This window comes from Falco peregrinus, chromosome 7, assembly GCF_023634155.1.
Source record: "Falco peregrinus isolate bFalPer1 chromosome 7, bFalPer1.pri, whole genome shotgun sequence".
Taxonomy (NCBI): Eukaryota; Metazoa; Chordata; class Aves; order Falconiformes; family Falconidae; genus Falco; species Falco peregrinus.
Genome location: NC_073727.1, coordinates 46,100,520 through 46,115,648, shown reverse-complemented (window position 1 = coordinate 46,115,648; position 15,129 = coordinate 46,100,520). Strand labels below are relative to the sequence as shown.

General features: G+C 44.2%; 2 protein-coding genes across 7 annotated transcripts in view; both read left to right on the top strand.

Moving 5' to 3' along the window:
• The window catches only part of PLEKHG1 (pleckstrin homology and RhoGEF domain containing G1), a 136,181-nt gene extending 124,956 nt beyond the window's left edge, over positions 1-11,225 (top strand). For all 3 annotated transcript variants that reach the window (XM_055810630.1, XM_027796932.2, XM_005230198.3), the window contains 7 exons: positions 21-116; positions 1,337-1,375; positions 1,850-1,872; positions 2,706-2,924; positions 4,501-4,617; positions 5,460-7,128; positions 8,095-11,225. In XM_055810630.1, coding sequence (XP_055666605.1) covers positions 21-116; positions 1,337-1,375; positions 1,850-1,872; positions 2,706-2,924; positions 4,501-4,617; positions 5,460-7,128; positions 8,095-9,194 — 3,263 coding nt within the window. In that variant the 3' untranslated portion in view covers positions 9,195-11,225. The remainder of the gene's footprint in view (positions 1-20; positions 117-1,336; positions 1,376-1,849; positions 1,873-2,705; positions 2,925-4,500; positions 4,618-5,459; positions 7,129-8,094) is intronic.
• Positions 11,226-11,421: 196 nt separating this feature from the next.
• The window catches only part of MTHFD1L (methylenetetrahydrofolate dehydrogenase (NADP+ dependent) 1 like), a 157,287-nt gene continuing 153,579 nt past the window's right edge, over positions 11,422-15,129 (top strand). For all 4 annotated transcript variants that reach the window (XM_055810828.1, XM_055810827.1, XM_055810829.1 and 1 more), the window contains exons 1-2: positions 11,422-11,548; positions 12,649-12,733. In XM_055810828.1, the coding sequence (XP_055666803.1) occupies positions 11,454-11,548; positions 12,649-12,733 (180 nt within the window). In that variant the 5' untranslated portion in view covers positions 11,422-11,453. The remainder of the gene's footprint in view (positions 11,549-12,648; positions 12,734-15,129) is intronic.

The following is a 15,129-nucleotide window of genomic DNA, read 5'->3' as shown; positions in this document are numbered from 1 at the left end:
TGCCTCTGCTTGTTCCACAGATCACCCAGGCTTCCACTATAGCCCTGAGGGAGAAATGAAATCATCATACCAGCCTAAAGAAGGCACTACTCCTCACAGAGTGAGAAGGAAATCAGGTGAGTAAGCTCCTTTGCCACCAAGATGACAAATGGAAAAAACAAGCAGAGTTGTTTAGGGTTGGGAAGACTGGGCACATGGAGTTGGTCCTTAACTTGCACTCCGTGCATATTTAACACGGCACAGTATCACTCAGGTACGGGTGGAGCATCTTACAAACCATTTGTTGTTTGTGTGATATATTTTTTTATCCACTGTTTGCATTTAGTTTCATGGATATACATTCCTAATGATGGATGCATAAAGAATAGTTGATACTTTCTAATGGATAAAAGAATGCATATGCAGAAAGGCCAGTCATATTATTTAAATCTGACAGTTCTACACCGCCCCGCCCCCCTCCCCCCCCAAATAATTATTGTCTCAGAAGTGGTTTCATCCTGATTATGATAGGCCTATTATTTCAAAACATGATTATTATCTTTACTTAATGTAATGTCTGCCTTATGGATAATAGAGATTTGAGAGGTGGTTATGCTGACTTTGGGTTTTGGTTTTTTTTTTCAAAACATACAACCATAATTACTGTTAGTTTTCTCTTGAAGTCACTGCCAATGTCTGTAGTTGGGTGACTTCATCTTGCAGTCACTGTGTTCCCCTCTTCAGCTGCTTAAAGACCTTTCTAATTTGGAACACGTAACACTGTGTATTGGGAATGACTTAAGGTTCATGACAGTATCGACATAGTGATTTATCATACAGCACCATGTGTGTCTGAAAAACAACCAAGGTTTAATTACTTTTCAGGCATCTTCCTTTGTTTCTGAGGTGAAGTATTGCATCGGTGCTGCTTTGTCTGTAAAAGGAATAATACAAGATACTGATCAAATGGTGTCCCATGTAATGTTCATCTATTTACACTTTTAAACTGCTAAGCTGTCGGTACCTAATATATATTTCTAATAGGAAACCTCCAGCAATTTAGAGCAATAAGAGAGATGACCAAGTCTTCTGAAAGCAGGAATCTTAACGTGGGATAAAAATCTACCTGTGGCTTATTCAGGAACGTGTATGTTCTTTGGTAACATCTATAGGTTTGGCTCTTCAACAAATACTTATTTTGTGAAGAGATTGGGTGATTAAGAAATGAAAATCTGGCTTCCCTGCATGGGCTCAAAAGCTTAAATTTTGGTATCCGTGTTATAAAAAGTTGGACAGGATGCCCATAGCTTGTTTTGGGATGCTGGAGTGCTTAAACGTGATTCTCTCTTTTTTTCAGAACCCTCATCTAGAGTCCATAAAGTTTTGAAGTCAAATGGTAAGCTAGTTCGTCTACTGTTCATTGACCCTGTGCTTCTGTACTTTGTGGAACAAGTAAAGATGGATCATTTTCTCCTATAACTTGGCCTAAATATGTTTGGGGGTGAAGAGAGGAGGAGGAACTATGCAAGGAAAACAAAGCATTAGTCTTTAATTCTGATGTCAGCTTTTTCCACACTTGGGTTCTGATCCTGTAAACATCCTAACAACTGGCAACTGAACACACAGAGTCTTGGCCATTGTGAGTAGTTGCTGATACCATATCAGTGTTGCAAAATCAGGACCTCTGGTGGAACTGTGGTAAAGCTCACGCTGTCTCCGTTTTATCAGAGACCCTATAGCCTGTTTGCTGAGTTGCTGCTGCATTTAACCCCCTTTTGGGAATTCATAATAGGGGTACTAGTGTAGCATTAAAGTGGGCATAACCAATTTGATTTTTCACTTATGTTGAAGTATATATTTCTGTTTTCAGATATGAGTCCAGATATGCAGAAGGTAAGCCATTTCTTATATTTCTTATTTTAGCACATTTCAAATGACTTAGAGCACTGCATTTACTATAGAATCGACATCTTCTTAGTTGTGTTGATATTAAGAATGGAAACAAAACAATAAATGTTATTTAGCATCTCCAATAAGATTACTGGAATGAAAGCAATAGAAAAACAGTTAAATATTTCAGGAATATCTAATAATGAAAAAATGACTAATCCACATATTGTTGTATTTTATAATGCACTACAGTCAATTACTAATGCTATAGGGTACTTAAAAATACCATTATAATCATGGAAGTGCTGTGCATATTGTGTTTGTTCTTTGGAGCGTATTGTCTATGTATTTATTGAATAAGACTGGAAAGTTTCAGCTTATTCTGATATACATACCATAGGTATAAACCATGATATATGACTAAACAGAACAGATACAGCTTAAGCAGATGGAAATGAGCATTTCTGATTTTTACATTCTCTGTAAGAATTTGTACTGAAGTTTCCAATGCAGTTTGAAAGTCTCATGTTGAATTTCAGGCCCGAGGGTTTATTTGGGATGGAATTTAAAGTTGTGTGTGTGTGTAAGATTTACAAACAGGGTACACTAGATATGACTTCACTGGGATGCCATAACGCTGAAGCCCATAATTGAGGTGGGGGCTTTTGCATATATTTTTTCAGTTCTAAATATTCTATGGAAAAGTCTCATTTCAGTGCAGCTAACAGAATGTAGCTTAAATGTTGCCTTTTAAGTCTGATGTAAAAGTGTCTTAATGGAATATATAATCTCTATAAACTTCTAATCAAAGTTTTGTGGTGTTTTTTTTTTTTAAGCGGATCAGTATTGAAGGAGCCCTATTATCTCAAGCCACCAAACTAGGATCAAATGAAGCCCTGCTGAATTCTAGGAAAAAGGTTCCATTGGAACCCAGTGGGCTGGAGAGCCAATTTCAAGAGTCCATTGAGCCAGCCTACAGCAGTGATCAGGACGAAAACCTTCAGACTTCCGCTACAGAACAGATTGATGCTGATGATGAAGAAGAGTCTGAACAGGTAGGGAAAAGAGGGGAGAAAATAAAATCCTGTTTCCCTGGGAAGGATGGAAGGGAGATTAAAAACATCTGTAACAAGGACACAGGGAATGTGTAACAAGTATTTACAACTTTGTCTCCTTAGAAATATTTTTTTTAGACCTACACAACACTCTTGCATTTGGCAGAGAAAACGTAAAATTAGCCCCTACACAGAGGAAGAAATCCCCACTGCTTGAAGAAGATTTTACTCAGTCCTTTGCAGTCCTCAAGCTGAGTTCTGACAGAAAGCTATTGCTTTTACCTGTTGTGCACAACTGACCTTTCCTTGCTTCTCCAGCTGGTGCCTTGAAAGAAACCTCTTTAGGCCATGTGCAGAGACACACTGCCTTCAGGTCTCCAAAGCCAGGACTGGAATATTAAGCTAAGATTCAGACCCTGCCACATGTGATGTGGTGATTCTTGACTGAGCTGCTGGCGGTAGCTAGGAACATGTAAACTAATACAAGGAGTTGTGAATGGGATTTCTGCAAATGAGAGTCTCTATCTGTTACTACTGCATAGGTGGTAGTTTTTCCCCACTCTGCATGATGTTTCCACACACATAGTACTTCTGCAAAACTAAAACCCCAGCTTTGAAAGGTGACTGTATTAAAGAATCTAGATTTTAAGTTTGTTTGGTTTAGTTGATGCTGAAGTCATATCTTTGTGTGGTCCATTTATTTTGTGAATTATCCAAAACCTATTATTTAAATTCTTTTTGAAGCTTACTGAACATTTCATCTTTGAAATTATGTTTCCATCGTAACTCTGATAAAATAGTATCTTGTATCAGTGTAGTGCAGTGTCTTGTAATTGTCTTTCTTCCTGACGTGGGTAAGTACAAAAGAATGAGTAAGTCCAAAAGAATGCCACTATAAAAATGTATAATAGTAGCTTAGTGTTTAATCCATAGTGTGGCAACAATACCGTTGCAGATTCCCTCCCATTCCCACCATGCACGCCCTTCACTCTTGAGTTCATTTGGACACTGCCCAGCATGTAACATTCTAGCCTTCTGGGGTTTTGTTTTGTTTTTGTTTTTTTTTTTATTGGGGGGGGGGGGCGGCGGGGGAGTAGTGTTTTGGGTTTTTTTTTCTGGGAAGTTGGGTGACAGCATACTTTTTTAGTTTAGACCTCTTTCTGGTTTTCAAGACTGCAAGTGATAGTGAGACTATCCCCTCCCCTTTTCAAAACAAACAAACAAAAACTTTGAAACTTGAATTTTTGTGTGACCACCTTCTTGTATTATAATGTTGGCAGTGAGATTAAGCCCTTTCCCTTGTCCAATTTCTATGTATTCCTTTACGTCTATATTTTTGTACACAGATTCTGCTTTCAACAACTTTTGACAAGCTGTATGGATTGATACAGTTTAATTGGTTATTGTAAAGAAAGTTTTCTAGGCTCCGAATCATTCTTGTGGCAGTGCTCTGACTACTTGTGAGCATTTTGTTCTTCTGGTGTATATACCTGGCCTGTTTTAGCTGATAGTAATTCTTCTGAACAAGGCTGTACAAAGAACTGTAGATTTTATTACCTTTTCTTTCATATCACAGGGAGTGCAGCAAAACTCACTGCAGAAGTCAAAAGGGGGAAGAAAAAGACTTAATAGTCAAGCTGCTGAAAATGGTGAAAAACGGAGAAGTGTTAATCTCAACAAGTGTGAAACACAGGTATATATATATTTTTTTTTAACTTCTATTTTGCTGTTCATTGTAGATCTTTCAAAGGGATCTGTGTTTTCCCTAGGTAGACAGATAAGTCATCTTCTGTTTATGTCATGTATTAATATTCATATAATTGAAATAATAGTCTGTATGATGAAAGATTATTCTTTTTGGGGGCAAGGGAAAAAAGGCAACTAACCAAACCAGTCAGCATTAACTTGAGACAAAAGTAATTAACTTTCCCTCTCTTTCCCAACATCTGGCCAGGAATATCTACAGCATCCTTCTTCACATTAGCCTTATTAGCAGGCATGTGGCCTTGCTGTAAATCAGATCTGCTAGTGGAGCTGGATAACAAATTAGTCCAAAAAGAAAATGAAGTCTTCCATGGCATGTGCTAGGGAGTGTAACATACCTTTCTTCTAGGGTTATAGGCAAGGGGAAAGGGAGGAGAACAAAAGTTTTGGCACAAACCCAAAGTCAGATTAGCTTAATCCAACTGTGAAACTGCAGAGTTAGCACAAAAGGTTTAACCTAGCTCCTGCCAAATGAATTTGCCTTTAATTACTCATGCATTAACATTAGCCAGTGTCTTTTATTTGAAGTAAGACATTATTAAATGCCAACAGTGAACTCTGAGCCATGGTAAGGATTAGGAGGCAAAGCAGTCTGGCATTGTCACCTTGGCTCCCTGGCTCTCTAGCGAGGAGCCTGCTCACCCTGCCCATCTCCACCTGACTCAGTGCTGTGGGACATGCTGGTGCTATAGCAGTTCTGTGAATGGAGGGGATCGCTGTACTACTGCAGGGGATAGGCTAATGTTACCTGCTTATTTCAAATCTCCACAGAGCTCCAAGGACCCTTCAGATGAAGAGACAACCCAGAATCTTCCATTTCCCTGTGCAGCTAGACAGCCACAGATGCCTAGACAATTCAGCACACCCCAGAGCAACTCGTTAATCATGAGTATCCTGGGAGGAAGTACCTCTGTCAGAAACATCTGGACTGACCATCAGATCAGACAGGCATTGTTTCCCAGCCGGCGCCCACCTTATGAGAATGAAGATGATGAAGACGATTATCAGATGTTTGTACCATCAGTATCTGCATCCAATGCTAGTTCAGCTGTTGGTGGAGAAAGGAGGGGCTCTTCTGGGCGTCCGTGCAGCTGGCACTTAGGGGTAGTGCATCAAAACGAGAATTCCAGCCCCACTCGTCACAAAATTGTTAGGCGGGCCAGTAGTGCTGGTGAAAGTAACACGTGTCCAGCCAGCGCAAGGTATAAAATAGGGGAGCGCAGTTCCCGAAGGGAGGTGAAGAGAGCAGAGGTGAGCGGTATTAATGCATATCCCGAATCTTCAGAGGAGCTGACCATCGATGATATTGAACATGTTTATGATAATATAAGCTATGAAGACTTGAAGCTGATGGGTCTGACAAGAAGGGAGGAGATGACAGACCGTGGTCCCCAGAGATCTGCCAGAGACTCTCTCTATGAGGCTGAAAACAAAAGCAGCTTAGATTCACCCTCCAGAAAGACAACAGCAAATCAAAACAGGGCCTCCATTCGTGCCAGTAGGGATGAGATACTACTCAGTAGGGAAGCACCTACTTCAAGTTTGGATGAGCTCAGGATTGTTGAAGACAACATCTATGACACCATAGTGCTTCCAGAAACACCGCTATTGAATTTTAAATGTGACCCCTTAAAATGCTCGAAAAGGGGGAGTTTTCTGGGCCTGGAAAAAGACTTTGCATATTCTGACAATCTACGGCAGTTTGTTTCTGAAGAGAGTCTTCCGTTCAGTGAAGATGAAAGTCCTTATCATCGTGTTCCTGTCGACAATGACTATTTGAGCTTGGTAGATAGCTCCTCCAACTCAGACTCGCTGTCCCATAAGTCTGCAGCAGATAAACTCTCGGAGGAAGTAGATGAGATTTGGAATGACCTGGAGAACTACATCAAGAAGAATGAGGAAAAGACAAGAGACCGCCTCCTTGCAGCCTTTCCTGTTTGTAAAGATGATATGCAGGAAAGGCTGCATGCTGGTAGTACACCTGAACTAAGTAAAGATGTAGAGTACTCGCTGTCTACTCTCTCTCTGCCAGAAACTCCTATTTTCCCTAAAACTGTGAAGCCCAGGGCTGCCACCATAGGTGAGGCTAATCTCAGGCTTGAAGATTCTACACCATGCAAGGAAAACTCTTTTATGAGTCTGAATAGATCTTCCTTCTCCAGTGAGATACCTTTTGTAGATAGCCCATACGAATCTGCCAAAAGCGTTCTGTCCAGTGTGCATGCAGAGGGCATGGAAAATGACTTGGCTGCTGCGGATAAAACAAAGAACAGAGTTTTTATGATGGCAAGGCAGTACAGTCAAAAAATTAAGAAGGCCAACCAGCTTTTGAAAGTTAAAAGTCCAGAGCAGGAGCAGCCGGCTAGCAGACAACAGAAACTGAAGCACAAAGATCTTGCTGCTATTCTGGAGGAGAAGAAACAAGGGGGTCCTGCTATTGGTATGTTCAAAATATTTCTATAAAGATATTTCTTTAGTAATTTTCATTGAAATTTGTATACTGAACTGGAAGATTGTGAATTTTTCTCACCCTGTTAGGAGTATCGGTATTATATTTTCTCTGTTGCCACTGCAGTGAGTTTTCTGTGACTGCTTCTAACACGTCCTTTATATCTCAATTCTTGTCATTACTTGATAAAATTGGGAAGAAATTATGGGGCGGTGTCAAGGAAAGATCAGTTCAGCTGAGGCTCGAAATAGAAATCATGCCGGAAGCACTATTGGCCTTTTTCCAGAAAAGCAATTATTTCCTTTAATAATGTGTTCATTATTTCAGAGTTTGACTGAAAAGGTATATTTTCAGGTAGGTTCACCTCCTAATCGGTCATGTACATTTGCTCAGGTACCATCCCCATCACACCTAAAAGCACGGGGAAGGGTGTCAGAGGAGAAGGAGCTGGTGTCCTTGCACTAGCTAATGAATTTGCAATGTCATGGATATGGGACAGCTTTGGAACAATTTTTGTCCGTGGTCAATTGAAACAAATTGGAGACATGGAGCCAGCGGACTCCACGCACTAGAGTATCATTCTTGCCTTCTCGTGATATTTATAGAAGTCCCTAAATATCTTATTTACCGGGACATTTTCAGAATGTTCTTTTCCATTTTAACATGAAAAAAGCAGCATATTGTTGGAACAGTGTGATACATTGTGTCCTGCATGACTGTTCACTGTCACAAGATATTTTATGCTTCTTTTTTTCAATACAGTGTGCTGAAACACAATATAATGCACGGCTTTTCCAGCCGCCATTGTTTCATGTTAACTTTTTTGAGGCTGAAGATACTGACACAGCTGTAAACTTTTTTCTAGACCAATACAGAGTGCTTTGATATTTTTATCTTCACACGACTCATTTGAATTGATTGCTTGCCTCTGCTAAATTAATTCTCTCTCCTTTCTAGGTGCCAGAATAGCGGAATATTCCCAGCTTTACGACCAAATCGTCTTTAGAGAAAGTTCACCTAAGGTCCAAAAGGAAGCCTGGGCCACTCCTCAGGAGCCATCAGCCGGGAGGTTTTCCACGCCCATGGCTGCGTCTCCTCCCCGTTCCCAGGCTGCCAGTGAATGCTCAAGAGCAGAAGACTGGCTTTTGCATTCTACATACAGTAACGGAGAGCTGGCCGACTTCTCTCCATGGCCTGAATCCCAAGACCCGAAGTCCAAGAGCTCTTATGCAGAATCTGGTACAAAAAGCAGTTCAAAGCAGTTGCCATCAGCTGGCTCGGTGCCTTCCCTTCAGGTTGCTAACTGTTTGCATGTCCCAGCACAGAGGTGGAGCGCCATCATAAGCCAACCGAACAAAGAAAATTTACATCAAGATCATGTCTATAACTCACTTGGGAGAAGAGTAAGCAATGTAAAACCACAGGCTTACAGCAGGTCACAGTCATCGTCCTCAATTGTGGTCAACAGGTCTGGAGAATCAATTGTATATCCTAATGAAATGGACAAGAAAAAGCTCCATTCAAACAGGAACTTCCGATTCAACAGCCATCAAATGCCAGGTATTGCTTCAGGATGTATGGGGCCTGATATGAGAAAGCAGATCCCTGAAAACTGTCCCGATATGATTCTGCAGGATTCTCAAAAGGTCCTGAGAGTGAACAGGACCTCCCCTCTGACAGCACAGATGGCCACTCAGAACTACTTTTCAAATTTCAAAGATACTGAAGAAGAAGGGGATGATGATGACTATGTTGAAATAAAGTCTGAAGATGAGGGATCTGACCTGGAGACTTCTCAGAACCAGCCAAGGAAATCTGATCCTAAACTGCGTAATGCAGATGCTGCTCCTTCGGAAACGCTCTGTGGCAAAACTATCTCTTGTACTCCTGCAAAGTCTGCCAGCGGCAAACACGCACTTACCCCGTATCTGACTGCATATGGTGATTCGGATAAACTGAACGACTACCTATGGAGAGTACCATCTCCTAATCAGCAGAATATTGTCCAGTCTTTAAGGGAAAAGTTTCAGTGTCTCAGTTCAAGTAGCTTTGCTTGATGCTTTCAGTAATTTCTAGCTGTACTGCCTTATCATGACAGAGTATATACTAGGACAATCAGTACTGGCATCATGTATTTCCATAATATTACACAGTCAGGCATTGTATCAGAGTAATACTGTAAATAGAAGTGAAATGTATCATTTTTAAAAAGGTTTAGAATCCTGGAAGTGAAAAAGGCCACATGTGTACTGTCTGGTGTCTTGCTCCTTAGTGCAGGTGGGCTTCTCATCTCCTATTTAGCCTTCCCATCTCTTCCCTTGTTAGGTGTGATACCCTTTGATTCTTACCGTTGAACCAGGTGTGATGCCATTTAATTCTTAAACCCTTTTAGCGTGTGGGAACCTTAGTATTTGGACTTTTGAGCTGGTAACCAGTATTCTGCATCCAAAATACCCATGTGATTACTCTGGTTACATATGGGAGCATTTAGTTGAGCAGCTACTTCTGTGACACTGCAGATTTCTGAGCGGTGCAATTGCACATATTTTTTGCACGTTACTCTTCATCAGACAGATACCAAGTGCAGGGGACCAATGCTACGTTACTTTAGAACAGGCTTCTTACGTTTTAAACAAAATCTAGTCCTAGTGCTCGTGAGGGATGCCAGACTGATGGCTCTGTGTCTGAAGCCTCTTCTACATTCTGTAACTGCACAGTTGGCAGAGGATGAGCAGTGGCGGCTTTTTATGTGAACCTGCAATGTGATGTAGTCCTTGCCTGGAGGATGTTCCGGGCAGTAGAACAGGAGCTCCGCTGCTTGTGAAGATGGCTGGACTGGGTTTGGTACTTCCAGTGATGGTGATGGTTGCAACACACAGGCAAAATTTGAGTATTTTGTAGCTCAGAGCCCAGCAGTTGAAAGCTGCTCTGTGTGTTTGTAAAGTAGCTGTATTTTATACACAGTGACCTGTGGGGCATTTGTTAGAGTCCCAAAGTCAGTAACCCTGAAAGAGAATGAGGCTTGGCCAGATGCTTGGGTGAAATATTAATCATGGGGCATATTTGGCCCATAGGGTAGTTCAGCAATGCTGCCAGTTGAGTGACAAGCTGCCTTCCCTAGGGACCACATCTCCCGGAGTAGGAAATGACCTTTCCTGGCAGAGAGGTAAAATACATATTCTCAAAACCAGCCAGGTAATCCAGTTTATGGACAATAAAAGTAGCTTAAAAAATGAGAATACATTCCATTTTTTTTGCAAATAATGTATAGAATAAATGCTGCCATTTAGAACAAGAACAGGATTTCCAATACAATGCACACTTACTCCCCTTTGTCATCTTCATTGCACAGCTTTGGATTCTGTTACTTGAAAACGTTGTACCTAAAGGAAAGCCTAAAAGTCTACACTGACCATCTTGTGTGACTGTTGTTCGTTCTTGGTGCTTAAATTCTCCAGATCATGTGGATAAAGCCAGTACAGAGTTAAACATATCAATACATAAAGGAGTTTCATTGAAATACTGTTTTTACTAACCACATACCACTCCCCTCCGCTACAGAGCACTGTACTTCCAAAACGGCTGACTACTCACTACGCTGGTCACCGTGAGGAGAACCTGAAGTTATCAGTGTACAGCTAATTACTTCTAGGACTGAGATTTAAGGACTTGAATTTGTTAGAACGGATTAAATTATTTACCGCACGTTATCTCGCAGTGGCTAGGAGTTGTGATTTTGAGGGCTGGTTGGTCATGGTACTTACTAGCTTGTACCACAGGGATACTTGTTACAGTCAGCACATCCACTGCGATCGGACCCGCATCTCTCTAGTATAATCCGACGGAGAAATAATGTTGTACATATTTAAGACGCCGAGGTGTAGCAGAGCCCATATTTATTTAATATAGCTTGTAAAGTACTGTAAATACGAATAGAAGTGAAATCTGTGCTTTACCCGCGCACGTCTAGATTTGTTTTAAACGGCTTGGGGAGGGGGGGGGGGGGGGGAAGTGTCGGTTAACTCGCATCTCACGCAATCGGTGCGGGTTTGCGGGGGGAACGAACAGAAAAAGGGACTTTACTAGCGTGTAACTTCTCCCAGGGACCATTTCATACTATTTTTAATAAACGTTGAGTATGCAAAAGCTTTGGGTGGTGTTCATTGGGGGGGGGGGGGGGGGGGAGGGGAGGCAAGCGAAAGGGGCTGAGCCCTGGGGCGGGGAGCGGGGCGAAGGGGCGGGCGGTGCTAAAGTACCGGCCGCCCTTTCGCCCCGCTCCCCGCCCCCGGTGGCCGGTGCCGGTGGCCGCCGCAGGGATGAGGATCGCGGCGCTGCGGCGTTGCGTGTGCCCGGTGCTGCCGCCGAGGCGCGGGCTGTGCGGGCGGCAGGCGCGGGGCGCCGCGGCGGTGCGGTAAGAGGCGCACTGGGGGGGGCGGCGGTGGCTGATGCAACGGGGGTGGGCGGGGGGGAGGGGGTGAAGGGGGCTCGGGGTGGGGGATTTTTTTTTGATGCGTGGGGGTGGGTTGTTTGGGGGTTTTTTGCCTTGGCTTTGTGTCCCGGCGTTCCGAGGGTGAACAGGGCAGGCGTAACGTGGCGGGCGTTCAGGTGAGGCTGCGCATGGAAGTGTGCCTGGAAAACCGTATGGTCCGTGGGAAAACCGCATGGTCCATCGTCCACCACCCCCACCCCCCCTCCCGTCCGTTCCACCTCGGCTGGGAGGGTTTGTCTGCCACCCATTGTCCTGAACGGGTCATTGGCTGCTGCAGGGGGGAGCGCATGAAGTGGCAAAACGCTGCTCTGGGCTGTGGCCGTGTCCGTCCGTCCGTGTCGTGTCCTGCCTGCTGTGGGGATGGACAGACAGACATCCTCCAGGGGCTCTCCTCCTTCCCTGCTGGGTAAGTAGCATCTGCATATTTAGAAGGTAACGGAGGAGAGCCAGCAGCCACTTAACCCTGCAAATTTTTCCAGTAAGCGTTCCCAGAGCCTGGCTGCCACCAGTTTTTCCAAGAAGCAGCGTGGCAAACAAAGCCCCTCTGTCTCCCTGCTGCCCGCGGGTTTGAATAGCATCCATGGAAGTGGCCGGCTGGCAGCTCTTGGGGCTGGTTAAACCCCAGGTGTAATGGCCTCTGCTGCTGTCACTGCCCGGCTCTGGCGTGTGGGAACGAAGGACCCACCCGAGCTGAGGGCTCGGGGTGGTGGTTCCCTGCTGCTTCCCGTGGTGAGGCTGGACGAGCCGTCTCATGAAGTAGCACAGGCCAGCTATAAAGTTTGGGGCATGCTGGAGCACTGAAGTACGTAGCTGTAAACCAAAGGTGGTTTGGTCTGCTAAGGTTTTCTGTACCTGCCTGCTGAACGCCAGCCTTCACAGTTAACAGCCTTCTGGGGTTTTGGTGATTAAAAGCTTATGTGTGTAAGCGTTTCTTCCATATGGCTGACTAAGGCAAGTTTCTGCTGACTGATGCGAGGAAGGTTTACTTTGCTAAAGATTTGCTCGTTGTTACTGTGTTGCAGCAAAATCACTGAGAATGCAAAGAAATCCTTGGCCTCTCTTAAGAGAGGAAACCCGCAGCTTGAGCCAACACTTGCAATTATCCAGGTAAAGTACGTCTGTATGTCGCTGGCTGTGAGAGATCCCCTTCAGTACCGTTGCTTGTCTGAAATTTCAGAAGCGCATGATGCAGAAAGGCATTTTTATTCAAGCAAAGCGGATGGGAGGAGATAATTTCACCAGACTGTAGATAGTCCTTCTCCAGGCCTGAAACGGCCACAGCAAACTTCAGGCTGTGGGAAAGGTTTGCAAAGGAAGGGAATGATTTTATCCCTTCCTCCTTTTGCTAACATCTTCCCCATTGTAAGCACAGATTGCTTTTTCTCACAGGTCATCTAAGTTGATTGACGTAACTAAAGTCAAAGCCCTGGTTCTTAACCTTTATTTAGCTTGAAGCTTTTGTTGCAGCCCTGAAAAAAATGTTTACTTGCTTGAAAACGTGGGCCTCCCTTGCCTCCCACCCCTAAAATACCATTGCCAGGGTTAACTGAAGACCCTGCTGCTTCCTGCCAGCCTTGTTGCCTTTAGACAGCTGTAGCTTATGACTGCATTACTGCTGTCTGGAGAGGAAAATCACACTGAAAAGCCCCAGTCAGCTCAAAGGGGCCTGTGTGAAATACATGCTCTCTGTAAAATGACAGCGTCCTTCAGAAGCAGCAGCGCTTTCTAAGGTGAAGCAATCTCATAGTAATCGAGAGCTGTTGTATTACTAACACCACGGACAGCTTTTCTTTCCATCCCACTGGCGCTGCCACCTTTGAGACAGGCAATCAAACTCACAGATGAGGACGGCTACCCCTGCAAATCTGAGAGATGTTTCTCTTCAGATTTCTTAAAGTTTCAAGGCCAAGAAGCTATGGCTGTTTGTCATTCAGAGCGGGACCTAGAGCCGTGCGGGCAAAAATGCTTCAGTCCTGTTTCCTGGGATGGTGGTGTTGGTTTTGTGTGGGCACACACTGAATCTCTGAGCCAGTAGGCTTTAATTTTAAAACCAAACTATAAATATCTTGTAAGTAGTAATAGTGAATCTAAGAAATGCAGCAGCATTTTTATTTTGGTAGGTGTTCTAGTGAGTCAGGCTGAACAAGCTCTCCCATCTCTTACCCTCCCCACTGCAGTTAATGTTTTCAAATAGCCCTGTAAGATTGTAAGTTTGAGAACTGCTAGAAAAGCAGTGACCCATCTTCTCAGTGACTTGTTTCTCCTGTCTTGTCTTCATCCAGTTGCACTGCTACATTTGGGGCAGTGATCCACCCTGGACTGGAGCAGTCAGGGGAGGCTTCCTTTCAGCTACATTATTCCTTGAATCTGGTTTCCTGTGGGGCCACGAGTGGTGTGTGCTGGCACAAGGGAAGGGATGTGGTTGGGATGGGAGAGAGCACTGTGTGAGGAGGGGGAGGTTCCTGCTCACTTTTAATATCACTTGAGATGCATCTGCATCAGTGTTTTGGTTTTGGTCATGGTTGTGCTTTAAATGAACGTCCCTCTTCTTCTTGTTTACCCCACTTGGTTTGCATCATGAGGTGGCTGCAGGAACACGTGGCCTAGATCCTTCTGAATGAAATTCACCCAAATTATGTCCTCCAGCTCTCAGTCACCCTAGCTCTAGTCTGGTTGTAAGGACTGAAGCAGAACTCATTTTAAATGTTTATTTATTGGCACAAAGAAGACGTGTTTTAGTCACCAGCTGCTCTTGTGGTGCACTGTTGTACGTGGGCAGAGACTTAAGCTCCATGCTGCTCTCCATGTGCTGCATTGCACTCAGGAGAGCAGAGGGAGGGCAGTGACACGGTCACCTTTGCCAGTTGCTTGTGGGTAACAGTGGTTGGCAGAACGTGGCACCACCTCTGCAGCAGTACTGGGAACGAGGAGTTGCAGCATGAGCCTGCTCTGGAATGGTTTGAGATGCTTTCTTTTCCTCTTGAGCCATCTGAACCTGGATCGATACTGAAGTTGATACCCGCATTGTTATTATCCATGTTGAACCCGGCTGGAACTGTGCGACAGCAAAAAATGATTGGGGGCAGCTTCTTAGTTTCGTTGAAGCTGAAAACTAATACATAGCGGCAGGATCCTGCTTATCGTGGAGCTGCTGCCTTGCAAAGCTCAGCGGAGCACCGCCAGCTCTCCTGCACCCCCTGTGCTGCCACTGCACTCTGCCAGCCCGTGTCCTGAGCTCTGGCCTCGCCTGTGCCGCTCAGCAGGTTGTGATGCTCACCCACATGAGGTGAGCGTTCACCGGTCAGTGCTGCAGGAGCGGGGACATTACAGGGGACAGTGTGGTACTGCTGGTGGCTCCATCCCAATTAAACCGCTCGGGCAGTCCTGGTGGTTACACATCAGTGTGGGGGTACAGTTCCACATTTACTGGCATAGAGGAGCAGCTGCTGAGCTGTCCTTAGTCCCATCTCTTCTTCCCTCGTTGCAGCGTGAGCTCCACAGAG